At 39.6% G+C, this 21861-nt stretch overlaps 1 protein-coding gene across 9 annotated transcripts in view; it reads right to left on the reverse strand.

Annotated features, from left to right (window-relative positions):
* The window catches only part of ADGRB3 (adhesion G protein-coupled receptor B3), a 513515-nt gene that overhangs the window by 44741 nt on the left and 446913 nt on the right, over positions 1–21861 (reverse strand). For 7 of the 9 annotated variants that reach the window (XM_033054198.2, XM_033054197.2, XM_033054195.2 and 4 more), the window contains 2 exons: positions 14782–14886; positions 12029–12848 (listed from right to left, as the gene is read on the reverse strand). The exons of 1 other annotated variant lie outside the window; for it this stretch is intronic. In XM_033054198.2, the coding sequence (XP_032910089.1) occupies positions 12660–12848; positions 14782–14886 (294 nt within the window). In that variant the 3' untranslated portion in view covers positions 12029–12659. Of the gene's footprint in view, positions 1–12028; positions 12849–14781; positions 14887–21861 lie in introns of those variants that run through there. One more of the 9 variants, XR_004417317.2, reaches the window with a different exon arrangement.

Genomic DNA, 21861 nt, shown 5'->3' on the forward strand with positions numbered 1-21861 from the left:
CAGTTTTCATGATATTTGACTCTGATGCTGTGGATGTACCATGAAGCTGAAAAGCCTGCTGGTTTCAAAAATAGGTGCTGCTGGTTGCAGTCAGGGTTGCTGAGTGGTGTTTCATAAACATTCACATCCTGGAGAGACCTGGGGAGTGATTTTATGAGCTTTGATGTAGAAGTGGAACTAACTAGCACACCACTGTGTGTCAGTTCACAGAGAGGGCAGATAGACATCTGGGACACAAAAAACAGCTGCTGAGATGAGGCATCCCTTTGAAATGCTAGTAAACTTTGCAATAGTCACTTCCTGAACCAGGAAATCAGTGAATTGTAATAATTTGGTTTCTGATAATTGTGAAATTCCTTTGATTACCTGAGTTGCTAAAGGATTTTTCGGAGAGGCTCTTGAGGCAAAAATGCCATTTAAACAGCCTTTCTTAAGTCCTCCTGTCTTCAGTCTATTTTAGGCTCTCCTTTTTCTCTTGTAGACCCTTTAATCTTTTCGATACTTTTCTTCAGGCCAGCAAATGAGTCCACAACAAAACTCTTAGTGATTCCATCATTCTTAATTCTTTAAGAAGAAGGATGGGATATTTGACTCCCCTTTTCCACTAAATGGCTGAGACAGTTCACTTTGTTTTCCCATCCTTCTTACGTCTAGACAATCAGTACTGCTGTCAAGAAGGTATGGCAGGAAGGTCAGTGGCAGAGGTAGAACCATCAATTTGCTTCTGCACATCCCAGATGTGTGCTGCACATCCCAAATAGTGCCAGGCACAGGGTAATGTGAACCCTTCAGCAGTTTTAGGCCTGAGAGAAGGATGGAGGATTACAGCCTTCACTAATCCTGTGCTTTGTATTAAGGACTAGCACTAACAGGATCTTCATGCTGAAGTGTAGCAAGGGTATCATCTCCCATCAGGGCCAGAAGAATGAGAGTGCACTGTGGTAGGATATGCTGGTGCTGGGATTTTTTTTTCTTCTCTCATCCAAGTGTTGCTAATTGCCTCACTTCTACACGGGCCAGCAGAAGAAGGAGATAGATTTGAGCCTGTGCCCACACCAAGGGCAGGGATTTAGAGCTGGTGGTGAAAGAACTTCAGCACAGGTGGAGAAGGGCATGTTGACAATTACCTTTGGGCACACATCTGGCTGTATTCCTAGTGGAGTTTCAGTGTGGGAGGGTAGCAGTGTACAGCTTCCGAGAAACTGGGAAAAAGAATCAGTTTCTGGAAAAATGAACAACCAACTTCCTGGTGATGGACAGGTCTGTTTCTGCTGTCATCACTTCCATGTGGCAGGGCTTCTTCCTTGGCTTTCCTTCCCTGCTTGGGCCTGGCAGCCTGCTGGACACAAAAACACACTGTGTGTTGTCCTCTGCTGTCAGACAAGGGAAAGGAAGGTTGAGCAGCCAGGATGTTCCTATGCCTAACACCTAGAGAGGTTTGATGGGAGTGGTGGACAAAGCATCCCCTGAAGTGCACACCTGCTCTGTCCTGAAACAAGCTCTGGGCACCTTGAGCTAAAGCTTTCCCTGCCCAGCCTTGGCATTTCCCACAGCAGTCTAACTGCTAATAACAATATGGTTATTGTGTAAAAATAAGATTCAAAAATATTCATCATTCATATTTGAAAATTATTATATTGCCATCCTGAAATACTATTCATATAGGATTTTTATCATTTTCTTTTAATAAGAGGTTAGCATATTTTGAAAGAGATATTTTGGAAGAATGGAGAATATATTCGTATTCATTTTCAAAAATATAAAAAACATATCTTAGTCAACAGTGCAATGAATGTTAAACCCAGTCATCTATTTTGGGTGGAAATACAATCTGGAAATTTGATAAAAGTTATAACTGTATCAATATTTACCCTATAAAAGACTAGAATCAATATCTATGTCACAGTACAGGTCACAAGTAGTCAAAACATAGTGATTAAAGAGATATAAATACATCCTGTTGTCTTTGGTCTGTGTGATAAAGTTGAATGTGGACTCAAAGCTGACAAGCATTTCCTGATAGAGCATCTGGTGTGGCAGCAACTATTTAATTAGTATTTAATTACCTGAAATACATATTTGCAATCAGACAGATTTCCTCAAATAATCTTGCTTGCTCAGTATTTTTACCTATTCAGTGGGTCTTCAAGCAATGTGTGAGCTGCAGCCTGTTCAATTCTAAATATTATCTCAGGAGAGCCATCCTTGCAGAAGTAAAATTGCAGTTTGAAGATGTGACAGCTGTAGGACCTGTTCATTTTGGTCTTATTTTTGGTAGTGATTAGATTTGAGCAATCTGGCCCAGTGGAAGGTGACCTTACCCAAGGCAGGGATATTGGAACTAAGTGATCTTATGGTCCCTTCTAGACCAGGAAATTCGATGATTCTGTAATTGTGCCCAAGCTAAGATGCCAAAAGGGATGGTAGTAGATGCATGGGAAGCCAGGTGGGTAAAAAAATTGCTGAGCTCAGAGAGTTTGTGGCTTTAGAGGCAGATTATGAATGTAACACTGCTGGGCTGTCTTTTGAGACCTGTCTATTTCAACCTCTTTGTCAAAGGTGCAAGGTAAAGCATTCTTATCAGGTTGGCAGATGACATCAAACTGGGACAAGTAGTTGGTATGTCCAAGCAGGACTGCCATGCAGAGAGATAGAAGGGATGGCCAAAAGTACTGAGAAGAAATGTGCACCTGGATCCTGGGATTTTTTTGTTTCTTTTTTTTTTTTTTTTTCAGTAAGAAACCTTTGGTTGATGCCTTATATTACAAATTATTCAAAATCAGACAACATATCTTGAGAAAAAAAAATCTCTAAGCACTAGCTTTAGAAAACTACCTGTCTCCAAAATGTCATCTGCTTATGTCTTTGCTTGCTAATACAGTGCCACAGAGCTGGCCAAGACTGGAAAAAAATGTTCTGAACACAAAATTTCAAAATTGTAAAAACATAAAAAATTACCTGTGAACCAGGGTTTTATAGTCAAGTACTTACCAGCTAATAACCCATATAAAATGTGCTATTGATTTCCATACCTGTAGTAAACTCTGTGGTGTCTTCAGATGATTGAAATTTCCAAAGTTCTCAAGTGCTTTGTGATTTTAGGTGTACTAAAAACGGAAGAAATGGGTGTCTAACAGAGGTTTCAACTTCCTATCTAGATGTAAAAACTAGATTCTCTCTTGGGAACTCATTCCAAACAAGATGAATAACGGATGTTTTTTCTAACTTTTGGAGAATTTTTGCATTGAGTTCTCAAGAAGTTCTGATGCATACTTTGAAGGCTGTCATAGGGGACCTCTTGCTATGCAAATATTAGTTGCTGGTAAAAGAATCAATAAATTTCTTTACTGTCATCACAGTTTTTGAGGAACATAAGGTGTTAAGTGACCATTGCAAACTAAACAAAAAAATTACTTAAAATCTTCTTTTAATTTAACACGTTTTTGTAATGAGCTTCTTAAAAAAATAAAATCTTCAGGTCAAAATTAGTCTCTTTGCACTTTGAATATATGTACATGTTATAATACCTTTTAATTGCCTGGATAATTGTCCCTGTTGTGATTTAACACCAGCCAGCTGCCAAGCACTGCAAAGCTGCTCACTCACTCCTCCCTACACCAGCAGGATCCAGGAGAGAGTTGGTAGGGTAAAGCTACAAAAATCACGGGTTGAGATAAAGACAATTTAACAGGGGAAGTAAGAGCCATGCACACAAGAGAAACAAAACCAGGAATTAATTCAGAGCTTCCTATGGGCAGACAGGTGCTCAGCCATCCCCAGGAGAGCAGGGCCCCATCACAGGTAACAGTGACTTGGGAAAATAAACACCATCACTCTAAATATTCCCCTTCCTCCTTCTTCCCCACACTTTACATACTGAGCATGGTGTCACATGTTCTGGAGTATCCCTTTGGTCAGTTTGGGTCACCTGTCTGGGCTGTGTCTCCTCCCAGCCTCCCATGCACCCCCAACTTCCTCACCAGGCTGGCAGTGCGAAAAGCAGAAAAGGCCTTGGCTCTGTGCAAACCCTGCTCAGCAATAACAAAAACATCTCTATAATTAATCAACCCTGCGTTCAGCACAAATCCAAAACACAACCTCATGCCAGTCACTGTGAAGAAAATGAACTCTACCCCAGCCAAAACCAGAACAATGCCCAAAACACAGCCATCAGATTGTAACATGGTGCTGAGACAGATGGTTTTCAACCTTTATTTTTTTTTAAATTATGTATACTGAAAATATGCTTAGCTATTTCAGATCAAGAATTCAGCATGTGTGTTTTGAAAGTTTGTAATATTCTCTTATTTTCTTAGTTGAGATGTAATGATTTTTTTTTTTTTTTGTGTATTTTCTGTATAGAACCTGAAAATCACCATTTGTGGCACAGATTAGGGTTGGACTGTAATACAAGACACTATTCCTTCCTTTATGCAATGATAATTGGAGGGTTTTTTATGGTGTAAGAGATTATCCTTTCTACTTCTGGGTAATCTCCTTTGAGAATTGGTTGGTTATAAATTAATTTGTTAAGGGAGCCACTGAGAAACTTTCCTCATGTTTTTGCATCAATTACAGTGTGCATTTTTTTCTCAGATAGCATGGCCTGAGTCTATCCACTAACTGCTCCTGGTTTTATCTGCTCTGAGCGGGGGGATTGTCTTGCCTTCTTCACACAATTATTTGCTGGTCAGACGAAAGCATGAGGAAGATGGAAAACTTCCCCATCCCACTCATTTGAGAAGAGTTTGAACCACCACCTTCTGAGTTCCAGGATGGCATCACACAGTATCCCTGTTAAACATACTTGTCATCTCCTCAAATCTGACCTCTGTGTAAACAGAAATAGGAGCATCAGAGGGCTAGAGTCCAAAAAATGTAGCTTGACTTTGCCCAATTGTTAGGAGAATATCATGGAGTGAAAAATCAAGACTGCAGTGCCAGGCAAGCATTCATATTCTAGCAGAACATTTGTGGCTGAAATCTAACATCAGCTCAAAGCATAACACCGTAATTTTTCTGGCTCCATAACACTGTCATGCCTGCCTGACCCATATTTAATCTTCCAGAGTGTGCTTTTTTACAGTCTACTGATATTTGGCAGCTTAAATTGTCCTGAGCTGTGGTCCTTTCCCTCTCAGGAGGATGAGAATCTGGATAATCCACATACAGTATTGAGAGGTATAGCAATAAAATTATAGGGAAAGTGAATCCTCTACTTGAACTGACATAAATGTTCAAAAGAGGGGCAGGCAAGGTAGATTCTGATTAAATAGTGGCACTGTGTGATAGTGAGGGTAGCTCAGACATTCATAAGAAGTTGGGAAATCTGACAAGGCATCCATAATCCCATGCCCCTCTGGAGTAAGAGCTGGAGGCAAGATATCCTGGAGCATCTGAGAAAATCTTCCCCTGAAGCAGGATTCCTGTGTTAAAACTAGTATTATTTTTGATGTGGTGTGAAGTTTTTGTGTCAGTGTGCAGTGCCCAGTTAAATGTTTCACAAAATGTAGACCATCTCATATTAACTGCATCCTTCTTCTAGCAAAGGGAAAGCTGAATTAGCTTTTAGACTTCATTGTTTGTATTGACCTGCTCTTCAGTGATTACAATGAGAGTTTAGACTTTAACTCACAAGTTGATGTCTAAATCCTATGAAATCTGGTGCTTAATTTAGAAGAATTTTATTGCCCTCATGAGGCTTTTAAATTCTTTGTGCAATCAATCTGTATTTAGAGAACTGGCTGGGTCTAGCTGGGCTTCAGAGGTGCTTCCCTTTTTCTTTAGGTTGGAAAAATAACCTGGACAGCTATGATAGACAGAGTTAGATTGCCCTGCAGAGTTCTGTGTTTGAAATATTGAAAAGACAATGTCAATATCTAAATTAGATAGAAAGGATTCTACCTATCTGTCTTTACAAACCATAGATAATTATTGCATGATTTAAGAACCTAATTACTAAAAAGATCTCTGAAAATCTTTTCCTAATACATAGTTCTTGAGAAGAGCAGGAAATAAAGTGGTTGGGTCCAAGGAGACACCAAATAAGAAATTGAGCATACATACTAATAAATTCCAGTTTTGTTTTGTTTTTTTTTATACTGTGAGGTCCTTCAGGCATCACCTTTTGCAATTTCCTGAATCAATAATTTAGGGACATAATCCAATAAATCATTCAACTGTTAACAGGGATAAACACTAGTTTTTTTCTGTTATTAAAACTGGATTCCAAGAAACAGATTTTAAAGTATTTCAGTTCTTGAGGATTTGATCCACAAATGGACACAGATTTTTTGATGGTCAGCACTGCACTATGTAAGGTTTAGGTGCCTGTTTCCTATGCTTGCCTCCATATGTTGAACAAGGCACATTATCTGCTTATACAGTGCATACAAAGTAAACACCTCCAGCTGGGCTTCCCAATAGCTGCCCAAGATAATCAACAAGAAAACAAACACTGAGATTGGAGCTGTTCCTTTAATCCCACCTCATTGAAGACCTTAACTCTAAGTCACAGGGATGAGCAGACACAAGCAGCAGATCCCAAGCAGATCCCTTCCCCATCTTAGATGCTCATTCTATGTTTTCAAGAAGAGAGTCAGGAAGTGGCAGGCATCATTCTGAGCACACAGCTAGAGGAAGGAGGTTTACCAAAATTGAAACAAAAACTCTGAATTCAGCACACTTCCAGGGTGTGGGAAACAGCTGCTACTACATCTGAAAGGATTCACACAGTCCTTGCTCACTTTTGGACTGTAAAACTACTCAGTGGGCTATAGAGATCTCTCTCTCTCAGTCTTGGTGCAACAGTGCAACTTAAGAAAGAAAGTTAGCCTTCACATCACCAGGGAGAAGGAGAAGCAGAAAAAAAATTTCAGTGTACTCATCAAGAGAATTATTTAAGAGAAGCTGCTGGTGCCCATTTCTTGCTCCAAGCAATGGTGGTGCCTTTTCCATTAAATGGTTAGACAAAAAAGTGAAAGTTTAAGTATTTCTGAGTTTTTGTTTTCTCTTACTGAATAAAAAGGAATTTTAGAAACTTCCTCATTGAGTTTTTCCTTTTTCTACATGAAACAAACAGAATACTCTAATGAGTTATGGATTTACTGAACTCATCTAGGAACTTTAGCAGACTTGAAAAAGCTCTGAAGGACACAGGAATAGTTGAAATTAGGGAATAACTTCTGTATGGGAACTAATTGAGCATGGGTTTGTAATCCTGAAAAAAGAGGTAACTGTGGGGCCAATAGCAGTAACTTGTATAGTCGAGGGAGGAAGTTGAATTGGTTAAAGTTATTAACTGCTCCTCATAGGAAGTAATGAGGTATAAAATGACACCAGTGAAGAACAAACAAGAGGATCACTACCGTAGCAGAGTTAACTGGAGAAACTCAGTGCTACAGGATGGTCCAATGCAGCTTAAGAGGCAATTTTGTCAAAACCAGATAAATGGCTCTCACTTTATCTTACAATTGTAATTAATGGACAGAACACTTCAGTGGGAGTGCTAGGATTGGTAGTCATGCCTATCTTATCAGTAATTGAATTTCTCTTAGTGAGGCCACTTCTGCTTTCCTTGTAAAGAAAGATTTTTCTTAAAAAGTAAGTAGAAAAGATTACAGCATTGCACTGTTTGAGACCTAGCTGGAAACAAATCACAGCTCCCCAAACACATATTCAGCTGGGTACCTTTCTGGATTCCTCCCTCAGCACATGAGAAGGGGTTTTATTGCACAAGTGAGCTCTATAACCCTTTTTTGAGAGAGAGAAATAAAGTTTGCTCATACAAACTGCTTCTGGTGCTGTATCCAGAGGTGCAGCACAGCCTCGAGCTCATGCCTGAGGAACCGAGTCTGCTACCAGTACATTTCTCCATCTAGTGATTGCCAACAGAGATTTCCATATCCCCTTATACAACCCAATGGAAAGCATAGTGCTGATGCTGTGATGGGTGCCTGCTTCCAAGAGGGAAGCAGGCCCTTTTTTAAACCTGGTCTGGCAACTATGGGAAGCAGAGACAAACCAAAGCAGTAGACAACTGACATTTCTCCTGATGCAGCTTGGGGCTTGGAAGTTTTTTGTTTCATTGTTTGATCTTGTTTATTTTTAAAAGAGATTATTCCAGTTTAATCCTGTGTAGAAAAATATTAGATGATTTATGTCTTATCATCATGGATATAAATGAAAATCTCAAAGGAGGAGTGTCGGGACAACACTTCCAAGAGCACTGATACATTGATTGAGAAGAAATTCAGACTCAGCAGTCAATTAAATGGAAAAGACCTCTAGCTCTTTGTGCCTTTTGTCCTAAATCTTCATCATAAAGAGTCATTAGCATTACATATATGCCAACCTTAAATCACTGGTATTCAAAAAGTGCATCAGAATGGTAGCACTTCTACCTCTCATCTCTTGCAGCATAATTTATACTCTCCTCCCTCCTTATTTCCAAAAGATATTCTAGAGTATGAGCTGAAGTTTAATAGTGACCAATTCATAGTTTACCTCCGAGTTTCTGGGTTAAATAACATCACTTTGGCAAAGGCCCATGTAGCAAATAATTTTGGTAGCAACACAAAACCCCTTTACACAGCCTGAGATCTGAAATCCTGGACATCTTGAATTATTGTTTGAGGGATCTCTGGCTGCTCCGCTAGATTTCCTGTATGCACTGCTTCCCTTGACTGAAAAGTCCAGGCCATAATTTGTTTAGCATTAACTTTTAAAAAAAAAAGTCTTTCCTTGAATATGCATGTAAGGAGACAGAGGAACTGCATAGTGTTTTATATACGTGTTAATGTATATTTAAACTGCTGAGAAAATGAAGCCTTTAATAAAAAATATTTTTGCCTCTTGTATATACATCTAGGGAATATGTATTTTGAGGTGCTTCTGGGTAAACTCTGGGCTGAGCTCAGCTGCCTCAGCATTCCTCCAGTGCTAGTGACAGCAACATTGGCTGAGCCCTCAAACACCTGAACCACTCTCAAACACCTGAACCTTTCTGTAGCTGCAGCTGGACCCCAGCTGAGGGAGCCAGGCCATGTAGAGTGGCACTAGATGGCAGGCAGATGCAGGGCCCCCTGTCATGTCTGTGTCTAGTGTGATTTAGGGAGTCCTGACTTAATTTTTATTTGCATATAATATAATGCCAAACATCTGCTTAGTGCTTTATCAGCATTTAAGACAGTGCATAAAAGTTTGTGCTCTCCTACTGGGCTCAGTCTGACATGCATCATTTCAGAGACACTGAGCAGAAACTGCAAGTATGTGTGGCATCTTACTTAAGGGAAACAAACTGCTTTAATAGGAATCAGTCAAATCAGTAGGCAAATATACTGTGTTTCAGCATGCTGTTTCTGAATGTGAAATATGCAAGAAAACAAAAATGCCTAGCATTTTCTGCTCAGAGCAGCATAAACTCTAATTAAAGAGACACTGAATGTTGCTGCTCATACAGTGAAAGCACATCTATGACGGCCGTGTGATACATAAACACCCAGGCTAATGCTAAACCTGAACTCATTGGGTTATTTATTAATAACAGCACAACTGGATCAGCAGCATATCGAGTGTAAACTGGTTTATCATGTTTCCTGGGTAAGTTTGCAGCCTCCCCTTAGCTTTCTACAGTTGGAACTAGATCACCATTGAATGGAAGTTAGGTGATATAAAGCTTATACAAATAATTTCTGCATTACAGTTATTGAAATACCAAGGTGTTCAAATATGAATTATGTTTAGATCAGTCAAGGAGGATGCTAAGGCTTATATCTGCATTTAGGGGTTTATGCTTCTTCATTTGGGCTTAAAAATAAGAAATTTTGTAAAACATGCTCTGAGACTTGTTATCATATGGAATGAAATCCTTAAAAAATGTGTCATTTGTGTTGTATGTAGAGAGAGGTTTTTCGTGCACTATCTGATCTGAAAAGTTAGGAGGCTGCATAGCCAGCCTTGCCATCTGCCTCCTTCTGCATCAGTCTCTTGAAAAACAGCCAGTTCTGTTTGACTGATGTACCATAGTATGGACTGATAGAATCATAGAAGCATTAAGGTTGGAAAAGACCTCCAAATCATCAAGTCCAACCTTGACTGAACACCACCTTGTCAACTAAACCACAGCACTAAATGACAAGTCCAGTCATTCCTTGAACACACCAGAGATAGAGAGTCCACTACATCCATGGGCAGCTCAGTCCAATGCTTATCCAACCTTTCTGTGAAGAAATTCTTCTTGATGTTCAACTAAACCTCCCCTGATGCAAGGGAGGCCACTTCCTCATCCTGTGGCTGATTGCCTGGGAGAAGAGACCAACCCCCACCTGCTACAACCTCCTTTCAGGGAGTTGTAGAGAGGGATAAGATCTCCCCTGAGTCTCCTTTTCTCCAGGCTAAACAAGCCCAGCTCCCTCAGATGTTCCTCACAGGACTTACTCTCTAGACTGTTCACCAGCTTCATTGCCCTTACCTGGACACACTCCAGCACCTCAACATCATTCCTAAATTGGGGGCCCAGAACTGGACACAGCACTTGAGGCGCAGCCTCACCAGTGAAGAGGGACAATCACTGCCCTGCTCCTGCTGGCTACACTATCGCTGATACAGGCCAGGATGCCATTGGCCTTCTTGGCCACCTGGGCACACACTGGCTCATGTTCGGCCTCTGTCACTAGCACTCTCAAGTCCCTTTCTGCTGGGGAGTTTTTCAGCCATTCTGCCCCCAGCCTGTAGCACTGCAGGGGGTTACTGTGACCCAAGTGCAGGACTCAGCTCTTGCCCTTGATGAGCCTCAAACCATTGGCCTCTTCCCATGGATCCAGCCTGTCCAGATCCCTCTGTAGAGTTTTCCTGCCCTCCAGCAGATCAACACACCCAATTTAGTGTTGTCTGCAAACTTACTGAGGGTGATAGTACTGCATCATCTAACCTCTAGGCACCTAAGCCTGTTACTGGACCTGGTACCAGGCTGCTGGCTAGTTATTTCTTACTTGTTTAAAGATTTAGACCCTGAGGCATTAGATTAGAGAAGTCTTCATTCAGCATGAGATGCTTACTCAAAGCAGGCAGTCAGGTTCCTTTTTTTGAATTAAATACCTTATGGCCTGGAGAAAAGATTGTCAAACTTAAACACTTTCTGAAGATTGGTCCTAAGGTTGATCCTAAGTACTTTTCTGTTAACAGATGGATGCTGATCTTCCTCTTCCAATTCTCTGGGTTAAGTTCTCGCTGACAAGCCTCTATTCTTGTCTTTTTTCTTCCTAAGCAGATTGGTGGTTGTGTTTTCTTCCTCTCTAAGATCTCTCCAGGCTACAGCATATTCACTTTTGTACAGCAGAAACCAAAATAGTTTTTGAAACTTTTCTAGAACTACGACATCTAAAGATTTGAGATATCCTTCGATCTATGTCCTACAGCTATGCTGTAGATGAGATTTTTGAAGATCTGGTTTTGATTCTATGCATGGAAAGGAGACTCAGTCTTCCTACTCCTAATTGTTTAACTGCATTTTCAATACAAAGAATAATCATACTTTGCTTGTGATTTATGATGAAACCGCTTCTGTTTTTTGGGTTTGATTCATTGTTTTATTGGGTTTTTTTTAATCTAAAGTACTTAGAAACTTTTTTATCATGAGATTATTTTTTGTTATACAGCAAGAAGATCAGGCACAAGATATAATGATTCTAAGTCAGCTTTTTCTTTGAGTTCTGTGCATTGAGACTTAACTTAATTTCCATTATTTGTCTTTCTACAACTAGAAAAAAATTCTTATAAAACAGAAAAATGGTAATAGTATTCTGACAAGTCAAATTTATGTGGTATATTGTTAGAAAAAAACCCCTAAGAAAAAATGCAGAATGGCTACGAGCCTACTAATATGATTCAGAAACTTTTTGCAGAAGCTACATACAACATGCTATTAAAACTGCAAATAAATATTCAATATTTTTGTTTTATAGAAAATGTTATAAATATTCAAATTTAAGGGAAATAATATGGAATAAAATGCACTAGGAAACTGATATGTAGACAAAGGTTTATTTACACCATACAACATTTTAAATATTTTATACACAGCTGCAGCAGAGAAAGCTGTTCTGAGCTTTCCAGAGAAAACTGCAATAATAAAGATGTGAAATATATTATTCATATAAAAGTGAGATTATTACTTTATTGCATTTAAAGCAATGAAGAATGTAGCTCAACAGACATTCATTTAATGACAAAAACTTTGCTTTTATATTATAAAGTAAAAAGTGTAGTAATGGCCAAACAGACTGTTATAAACTTTAAAAACTGCATAAATATATACATTGTGCTTCATGGTGAAGTTTTTTGAAAACTAAACCAAATGAAGCTGTTACAACATGAATCGTTGCTTGAGGTTTATCTATAAAGATTACCTTACAAATCCATTCCACGGGTACTTACAACACACGATGGTAAGAATTGTACACCTGGTTTTCCACTAGCCGCACTAGTGGGAATATACTGTACGAAAAAAACCACTGACATTTGGCACAGGAAGAGCCTGACATAAAGGAGTTGCAATGTTCAGACAGGAGTGTCAGGATCGTCAGGATTCCCAAAGTCTTTTTATTGTCAGTGCAATTAATTATTTTTACTTTGTTTCTGTTTTGTTCAATTCCTTTTTGTTAAACTTCTGTTTGAAAGTCACCTTCTTGCACATCTAAAGGCAAGTTCAGACACTTCTCCCATTCTGCTGGTCTGAGTTCTAAAGCATCTTTTGCCTCTGTGTCTAATACATTTATCGTTGTGTAGTGTTGGTAGTCACCTGTGGTTTTGAAACTGTCCCATGGAGCCTTGCTCGGTCCTGAGTTCTCCTGAAGACCAAAGAAAGAAGAATTAAAATCAAGGATGAAATAATGCATTTTCCATTTACAAGGCTGGTTGCTGATGTGCTCTCATGAGACACAGAAGCTGGAGAAAGGAAATGGCATTGCAGGGAGCCAGGCTGGCGGGTGCTCGGCACTGCTGCGGCTCTTTCTCTGTCAACAATCAACACTTTGGCAGGCTCCTCACCTGAGCTGCCAGCTAAGCCCTTTCTTTCACAAGAACCCATGTGTGAGGAATGGGCTGAGAGATCCAGTACCAATAGACATCTTTCTAAGAGTGGGAGAAAAGTGTGAGAAGAGTGTAGAAAAGAGGGAGAAGAGAGAAAGGAAGGTAAATGAGAAGAGTTTGTTGCCTGAAATATGGAGTGGTTTGAAACAGAGACTGCCAGCTGGATTTTAAACTGTGGCAGGTGCATGGCAGAATGACAGAAACCTGAAAGCCCTGTGAGAGCCACCTTGCCTTACAGGCTGATGAGCTCATGTATATTAGGATTAACTGACTGAAAGGTGGTTATTTTCTACTGATTTTTTTTTTAATGCTAGATTTTATAAGATAAAAGACTTTATGCACCAGTTTAATTAGAGATTTCTGCTGTAACATGATGGGTGGTATTTAGTTGCTGTAATCCAATATTTTTGCACCATCTAGGATGCCTTTGGACTTTCTACTTGATCTCCAACTATCTTTCATGAGAGATGCAGATCTCCTTTGAGTCTTGCATCATTGCTGCCTGCATTGTGCTATAAACCAAGACCTCTGTCTAAAATAGCCTGAGATGCCTATATTAGGGTACCTGGATCACTCTCTGGCTGTCTCACAAACAGACCATTCCTCTAGACAGCTTTTATTAGCAGACCTTTCAAAAGCACAGCACCAATGTGAAAGAGTGTAAACACAACTCTTCACTGAGATTCCCTTTGAGATTTTGAATTAATTCAAGCTTTGTGTGGACAGCAAATCTCAAGTAGGGAGACAAATGAAAACGTTACATGTCAGCTGATCTCAAAAGGGGGAGTGAGTGAGAACTTTATACAAAATAACACATATAACAGAAAAAGGTTCATCAAAGAATCAGGGCTAAGTTTCTGCTGGATTAAGATGATGTAAATGATGTAAATCCATTGGCCTCACATCTGTTTGATACCTCTTCTTCATGTCTGAGGGTAGCTCTTCTGAAAAAGTTATAGAATACAATAATTCTAGCTCAGTTCCATTTAACATACAATTTTCACATTATAAAATTATATAAAAATTATTACCAATCAAAATATTACTGATAAAAAATGTCAGACTAAATTAGCTGTTTTAATTAGGCAGAATCAACTATTTCCTTGCTCTCATCATCAGATGTAGTCAGGGTGTTATGCGTGTGTGTATGCATGTGTGTGTATAAATTTGAATTATGATGATAGCAGCCTCAACTCAGGATGATTTAATTTTTGCTTTTCCCATAGTAAATATTTATAAACCTATTATGGAAAAGACATGGTATTACAGAGATCTTATTTGCTTTCTGGACACTTGCATGTATAGGTAAATCTATCTGGACTTGTTTGTAGTATCAAATTTATTATCTCCTTGCCTAGCTAGAGGAAAAGCCTTATTGGTGAAATTATGTCAGTGAGCTGCTTTCTCAGTATAAAGGCTCTTAGACACAGTAGGCACATACAGATTTGAAATGTATTCCCTCCAGCTGAATTACTTGTCATCCATAATGATGTTAGTGAGTTAGCTGTGGTCTAATTGTAGAATGAAATGAGTCTTGTCATAGGTTGGATTGCTGAAAATAGCTTTGGTTCTCATTTCTGAGGTACCTAAAGGTGAGGTCTTCTTGGGAAATGTACTGAAGTCAAAAGGCTCTTGTTTCATTGTTGTTGTTTAGGATCCACCATATTTTAAATATAAAAGAAGGACACTTACCATACTGCCTGATTTTGGTACATCCCGAAATCTGTCCAGAGTCTGAAATTTCTGATTTAACTCTTGAAACAATTCCATATGCCTCTTTCTTGTATGCATGACCTTCTGCAAAATGGAATATACTTGCTTATATTTATAATTGAGTCTGTTTTTTTTTTTTTTTTTTGTTTTTAAAGAGAAACATTACTTTTTCCAACTTAATGAAGTAAATTGAATTTGGCAGGGCGATCTTTTCCCTATATATTTGACCAATGGAAGTGAATTGTCCTGGCCCTTCTCTCTGCTGTGGTTAATGTTCCTCCTGTGTACAAGAGACTGTTTTAACCCTATGTTTATTGAGTTCCCAGAATTAGGGGTCATTGTTTTTATGCTAGCTTGGAAGTATCCGGAAAGTAATGGCAATTTCTCAGAAGAATATTTCTCCTTCATATCATATCAAGAATATTTTCTAGAACTTCTGTTTTCAGCATGGATGCTTATATTTTAATTTCTATAGGAAAGCAACAGCACTTTTTAATGGTCTCTGTTGGAACAATTTTTACGAGAATGCTGAACTCAGAAATCTTGGCTCAAAATGGAAAATCCCAAAATGTTATGTCTTTTAAATTAGACATCTTCTTGTCATTCAAGTCATCATAAGGTGCAGTTGAAATTGCTCTCATATTAAGAAAATTAGGCACATTTTTTACAATTTTACTTGCTTTCTTATTTCATGAACAAAGAAATTGGAAACCACCCTCCCTCTAGCCCATGCCAAGGACACTCTTCCACAGCAACTAATTATATGACACTCCTGTGGAAGAGGGGGAGACCACAAAGAACCCCCACAATTCTCACACCTCAGTGCCTGGGCCTCAGCCACTTGGAGAATGAAGCAGGTTTTCAAGCCTAGACTGTAAACTATGCCCATCAGAGCTGTTTTCAAAGGAATTTATGCTCAGTTATGGATTCAGAGCAGCCTCTGGAGCCAAGATGAAGGCTGCTTACAGTTTGACCAGTCTCATGGCTCTGTGGTCCGAATGGCCTGGGGATGGGAGGGTGTGAGGATGCTTCACCTCACACAGTGATGGGCTTGGCTTTCCTTTTCTTAAGCTTTGTAACTGCTTGAACTTGAATTACACCCAGGGCAGCAGCCAGGAATTCTGACAGACGAGGTGCAGGACACAGGCCTTTGTGCACGTCCTGATTTTGTGTCAAGCCTGATTTTCCCTTATGTATGATGTGCCTGAGCATGACCTTTCTATCAAGTAACACCCCTGCCAAGCCTAGGTTAGTACCTTTTAAAATGGAGTGGCAAAAGCTGGCTCTCAATATTCCTTCATCGGTGCCAACTTTATCTTTCATTTGCATTATGTCTTTAGAGATTTCAGGAAACATGGCTGCTCTTTTGGCCAGGCATTTCTACTGCTGTGCTGTAATACCCGTCTTAACCTCAATATAGCCCCACAGTAGCTTGAGAATTTGTTCACTTCTGAAAAAGGGAGTTTGGCAATATGTCTCACAAAGAGACCTGAGACATCAGCAATTAAAGATCTATTAGCTTGAGTTGTAAGGTGAATAAGGGAAAACCTTTTGCAATATTTGGCAATAAACTCCTTGGAAAAGGTAATTTAACTAGACATAGCTATCTAAATTTATGAGGGGAGTTTCACTTAAGTGACTTCCTGGGGATTCTTTTAAGATATTGCTGCTATGGTAGACAGGAGTATATAGCAGTATTTATATACATAAAATTAAAAAAAAAAAAAGGTTCTACCTCAAAGATTATTATTGGTTTAAATAAGGAGATGTGGTCAAGGGAATAAAACAATTTGGTGGGTTAAAAAGCTAGCTCTAAAAAGCAGGAGATAACATAAGGCTGTGAAACAAGTATCGCCATTTGGAAACTTTTTAGTAGAAAGCTGGGAATGTAGAGAATGCTACTTTCTGATATATTTTCCTTAATCATGTACCCAAGATGTCATTAAATAGCAAATATGAATAATGCAAATGTCTTATTCAGTTCATTACATTATTTCTGAGGAGAAGCAGGTGGGAGGAGAAATAAAATACTTGCACCGGGAAGTCTGCCAGAAAAAAAAAATCTTTACATTTTATTCTCAATAGCAGCATGACTGGTAAGAACATGTACCCATGGATCTTTTGGTTACTTTGTGTTTTCCTGGCTTCCATTCCAAAATTCCTACCCACTGACACCCACTCCCTCCCTATTGCTTATAAAGAACAATCTGAACTGAAGGTGCAGCAACTTAAATTTCTAACTTTGACTCTCAATTTCTAGACTTCTTTTAAATTTCTGGTTGGAAAGCACCAGCTTATCTCCTTCCTAGAAAATATGCTTTGTTGGGTAACTCTTTATCTTTTATGAGAAAACAACCTACAAAGTATTTTTAGGGTGTTATTCTGTCTTTATTAAATAGGCAATGTGGACAACACCCCTTTACTAATCATAGAAATACTAAGTTTTAACAATACAAAGCTCAAGATCTTGACCACTAATACTAGGATGACTGTAGTAGCATGAGGATCTGAAAAGGATGGAAACTGAACTTGCACTGCCCTTTTTTCTTTAGGTGCAGCTCTGCAGTTGCCCATTGATGCTGCATCCCTGCCAGAAGCACCAGTCAGCCACCAGGCTGCAGACACAGATCTTCTTGTGGTGTCTCCTGAAGGTTTTGTAACTCTTGTGCCCCACACCCTAAAGGTGGTCAAGCTGAATTGACACTCCTTCCACATTCCTATCCCCACTCTTAAGCCAGATAGCGTGTGTGTTTTGAAGATACTATGCCTTACTCTGATGATCACCTACTCGCAGAAAAGAATTCAGTGTGGATGGCTGACAGCAAGATGGGGAGAAGTTCCAACATAACCCTGTGCCCAGCTCCCTTTTTTATTTATGATAGGGCTTTAGCTGAACTCTAACTCAAGACAAATATACTCATGAATATTTCATGAGACCCCACCTGCAGTACTGTATTCAGCTTTGGGGTTCCCAACATAAGATCCATGTCCCATTGGAGTGATTGTAGTTCAGGGTGACAAAGATGATCAGAGGGCTGGAGGACCTCTCCTATGAATTCAGACTGAGCGAACTGGGGCTATTCAGCCTGGAGATGAGAAGACTTTGGGAAGATCTTACAGCAGCCTTATAGTACCTAAGGGGGGGCCTAGAAGAAAGCTAGAGAAGGACTTTTTAGAAGAACATAGAGTGACAGGACAAGTAGTGATGGCTTTAAGGTGAAAGAGGGTAGATTAGATATAGAAAAAAGACTTTTATGATGAAGGTGATGAGACACTGGAACAGGTTGCCAGAGAAGTTCTGGATGCCCCATTCCTGGAAGTGCTAAAGGCCAGGTTGGATAAGGCTCAGCCTGGTCTAGTGGAATGTGTTTCTGCCAGTGGCTGGGGTTTGGCTCTAGATGATCTTTAAGGCTTCTTTCAACCTAAGGCTATTCAGTTATTCTATGATTTTTGGCCAATCTCATAAATAACAATATCGTCATCATCATCACCACCACTACTACCAGGTAAGTTAATTTGCCTTGGAGATTTTCTACAGTGTCACAGTTAAAAATATTCTCTCTCAAATCTTGTACAAAGCAGCTAAGTTCAACGAACTGATAGGAGAATGCCTTCCCAGCCCTCTAATGGAAATATTTTTTTCAAGATGTTATAGGTATGATCAGTTGTCAAACTTGGTAACAGGAAATAATTTTTCCCTGAAGGCATTTTTTTACCTTTGCCTTCAAAAGATTAGTAAGATTCAGGTTAGTAAGATAATTATTTTAAAATTTTATGAGTTATAATAGTATTATAATAAATAGCTATGGCAGGTAGAATTCTGAAAGAATGCAGCTCCAGCAATCAGTGATCAATTTAGCATTATTGTTGATCTGTAATTACTGATCTGTGGAAAGCAAAGAAGACAGTCTAGTATTCACACTTGTCCTGTGTACCCTTTCTCTCCCTCAGAGCAAGAGATGACTTGAATCCTTGGGGTCAGGGCAATAAGGCATTTTCTGAATTATTTGGCATAAATGTTGTTGACAGAGTAGATCCAATGAATGGCTGATAGAAATGAGAGAGTGGGGTGCCTGGGGAAATCCTAAAGTCAGACCCTTTCATAGTATTTAAAGGTATTTGTGATCTTGAATCCTAAATCACATGCCAATAGTACTGTTTAGCTCTCCTGTACTTTTTTTGTAATTGCCAGCATACACCTATTATAAAGCCCTCCAGGGAATTTCTACAGCATCTGTATTTCTGTTCAACATAATTAGAATGAATTTTATTTGATCTGACAGCTAACTGTTAGTGCTGAGACTTAATGAAAAAGCTACCTGTCCAGCTCTAGAGAAAAAATGACAGGAGTTGGAGGGCACTTATCTGGGATTAGCACAGCCTGTGGCAGCAAGGATCCAAAATGTCCAGACCAATAATTTTGCTCATGTTTTGGACACCAGACTGATGAATGAGTCCAAACTTACCTTTATTAATAGCAAGAAAACAGCTGTAAAGTTGTTTTATGTTGACCATTTAGCAAACTTCAAAGTTCAACTAGATTAGTTGGTGTTTTACAAAATCTAACTGAGGACAGTATATAATGTAGCAGAAATACTTACTGCTGACACACTACGCCCTGATTGTTACACTCGGTCATTTTTATTGGTTTTTTGGGGTTTTTTCCCCCAGATGAATGGATAATTTAAGGATGTAATGACAAGCTGTTTAAAAAGGGAAAACAAGACACAGGTACCCAGTTTTGGAACCCCTCCTCTCTAACCAGCTTGAGATCTATGGTAAGTGCTTGCCAGTTTTGATAGCATTCTTTTCTCTCTCCCTTTCTTTTGACTTGAGACATGTTTTCCATAACAGAACCCACACAGACACAGGACTTTAATTATTTATAATCCATTGCAAAGGCCCTTAAAACAACATCTGTATTTCTGTATGTGTTGAGGATAACAGAGACAGAGAGTATTTTGCGGTATGTAGTCTTAGTCTAGCTGTGTTCACATTGCATAGCAGCTGGCTTTGTATTTCTTCTGTGGCTCTTGGAGAAAAATGGCCTTTCTTATGTTTCTTTAATGTATTTTTATTGCTTTTCTTTCAAATTATTTATATTAAGGTGAATGTTCCATTAGAAGCCTCTAGAATAGTCGTACTCTTTTTTTTTTTTTTTTTATATGAAACCATGAGTATATAGTAATAAGTCAAGCATGTCCAAGACTACTCTCTGGCAACATCTAACATGGAATATTCTCCATGAATACTAAATTCTCTTAGTGTCTCAAATAGAAAGTCTAAAACCAAATTGTCCATTGTGAATGGTACCCAGATTGAACCGAGACCCTTAATTACACTTAAGAACTTCTTGGAGAGACAATGGTGCTCCAGACTAAAATAGTGAAAGTCTTTCTAAAAATTAATCCATATAAAGTCTGGCATTTTTGGCACCCAGGAATATCCCCTCAAATGTCTAATTTATTAAGATAGACACAGCCTGAGTATTTGTCTTGAATGCATACAGAGACACGTGTAAAAAGGCAGAGGGTGTAGAGACTGCAGAGGGAGCATTAAAAGGAAAAGGACAGAGGTAGCCAAACTTGTCCCATCTTTGTCCACTCTGCATACCTAACATTTGTTATCTTCAGAACCACATCCATGTCATTCTGTGATGTGGTATCCTCAGGAATACGGAAGTGCATTATCTCAGAGAGCGCCAGCTGGCACTGGTCACAGACAAAACAGAGAAAGTGATAAACATTTAAGTAGTATGTTCAATCCTTTGGCTCGATCTTACTTCCAGACTGCATTCCATTTTGCAGTCAAGCTGCTTTGGAGTATCCAAAGAGCAACATTTTGGCCACCGCACATCATCTCAACATTTTTTGGCTTTTTTATTTCATTTTACCCTAGACAACCATGCTGTGTGTAAGGATTCAGGAAAGCCCACAGACTTAATCAGAAGAATCATAAAGCTGGGGGGTGAGATGGGGTTAGTCTGCATCAGTACTTGTAAACCACAGTAATAACTCGCACAGTATTGCTGCTTCTCTGAGTTCCTCAGTTCCAGTCACTCCCAGTGGCCCCATCCTTTCCTTTTTACAAAAAAAAAAATTCCTGCATTTTAGTAGTTATTCTAAAAATACTAGGCCATGGAACAACAATATTGCAAACAAGTTAAGAAAAAGGTGTAAATAACCAACAACACAAAACTGGGAGGAGTGGTTGATACCTCAGAGGACTGTGCAGCCCTTCAGAAGGACCAGGACAAGTTGGAGAGACAGGCAGAGAACTGTCTGAACTGAACAAAAGCAAATGCAGGGTCCTGCACCTGGGGAAGAATAATCCCCTGCATCAGGACAGGCTGGGCGCTGACCTGCTGGAAAGTAGCTCTGCGGAGAAAGACCTGCAGATCCTGGTGGACAACAAGCTCTCTGTGAGCCAGCAGTGCCCTTGTGGCCAAGAAGGCCAGTGGTGTCCTGGTGTCCTGGTGCATCACGATCATTGCCAGCAGGTTGAGGGATGTGATCCTACTCATCTGTTCATCCCTGGTGAGGCCACATCTGGATTGCTGTGTCCAGCTCTGGGCTCCTCAGGATGAGACAGACATGGAGCTCCTGGAGCAGGTCCAGGGGAGGGCAACAAAGATGACTGAGGGATTGGAGCATCTCTCTTTTGAGGAAAGATTGAGGGAATTGGGCCTGTTCAGCCTTGAAAACAGACAACTGAGTGGACCTTATCATTGATGATACTGTCTATCAGTATCTAAAAGCTGGTGTTGATGAGATTTCAAGGCTCTTCTTGGTGGTGCCAAGCAATAGGACAAGACGTAAAGTTCCATCTGAATGTGAGGAAGAATTTCTTTGCTGTGCCGGTGACCTTGCACTGGCAAAGACTGCCGAGAGAGAGTGTGGAGTCTCCCTCACTGGAGCTATTCAAGAGCCATCTGGACATAATCTTGTGCTCTAGGATGACCCTGCCTAAGCAGTGAGGTTGGACCAGATGACCCACTGCGGTCCCTTCCAACATGACCCATTCTGTGACTCTGTGAAACCATGTGAGTCAAGAGAAAAT

The sequence above is a fragment of the Catharus ustulatus genome, chromosome 3 (genome assembly GCF_009819885.2).
Source record: "Catharus ustulatus isolate bCatUst1 chromosome 3, bCatUst1.pri.v2, whole genome shotgun sequence".
In the NCBI taxonomy this organism is placed as follows: Eukaryota; Metazoa; Chordata; class Aves; order Passeriformes; family Turdidae; genus Catharus; species Catharus ustulatus.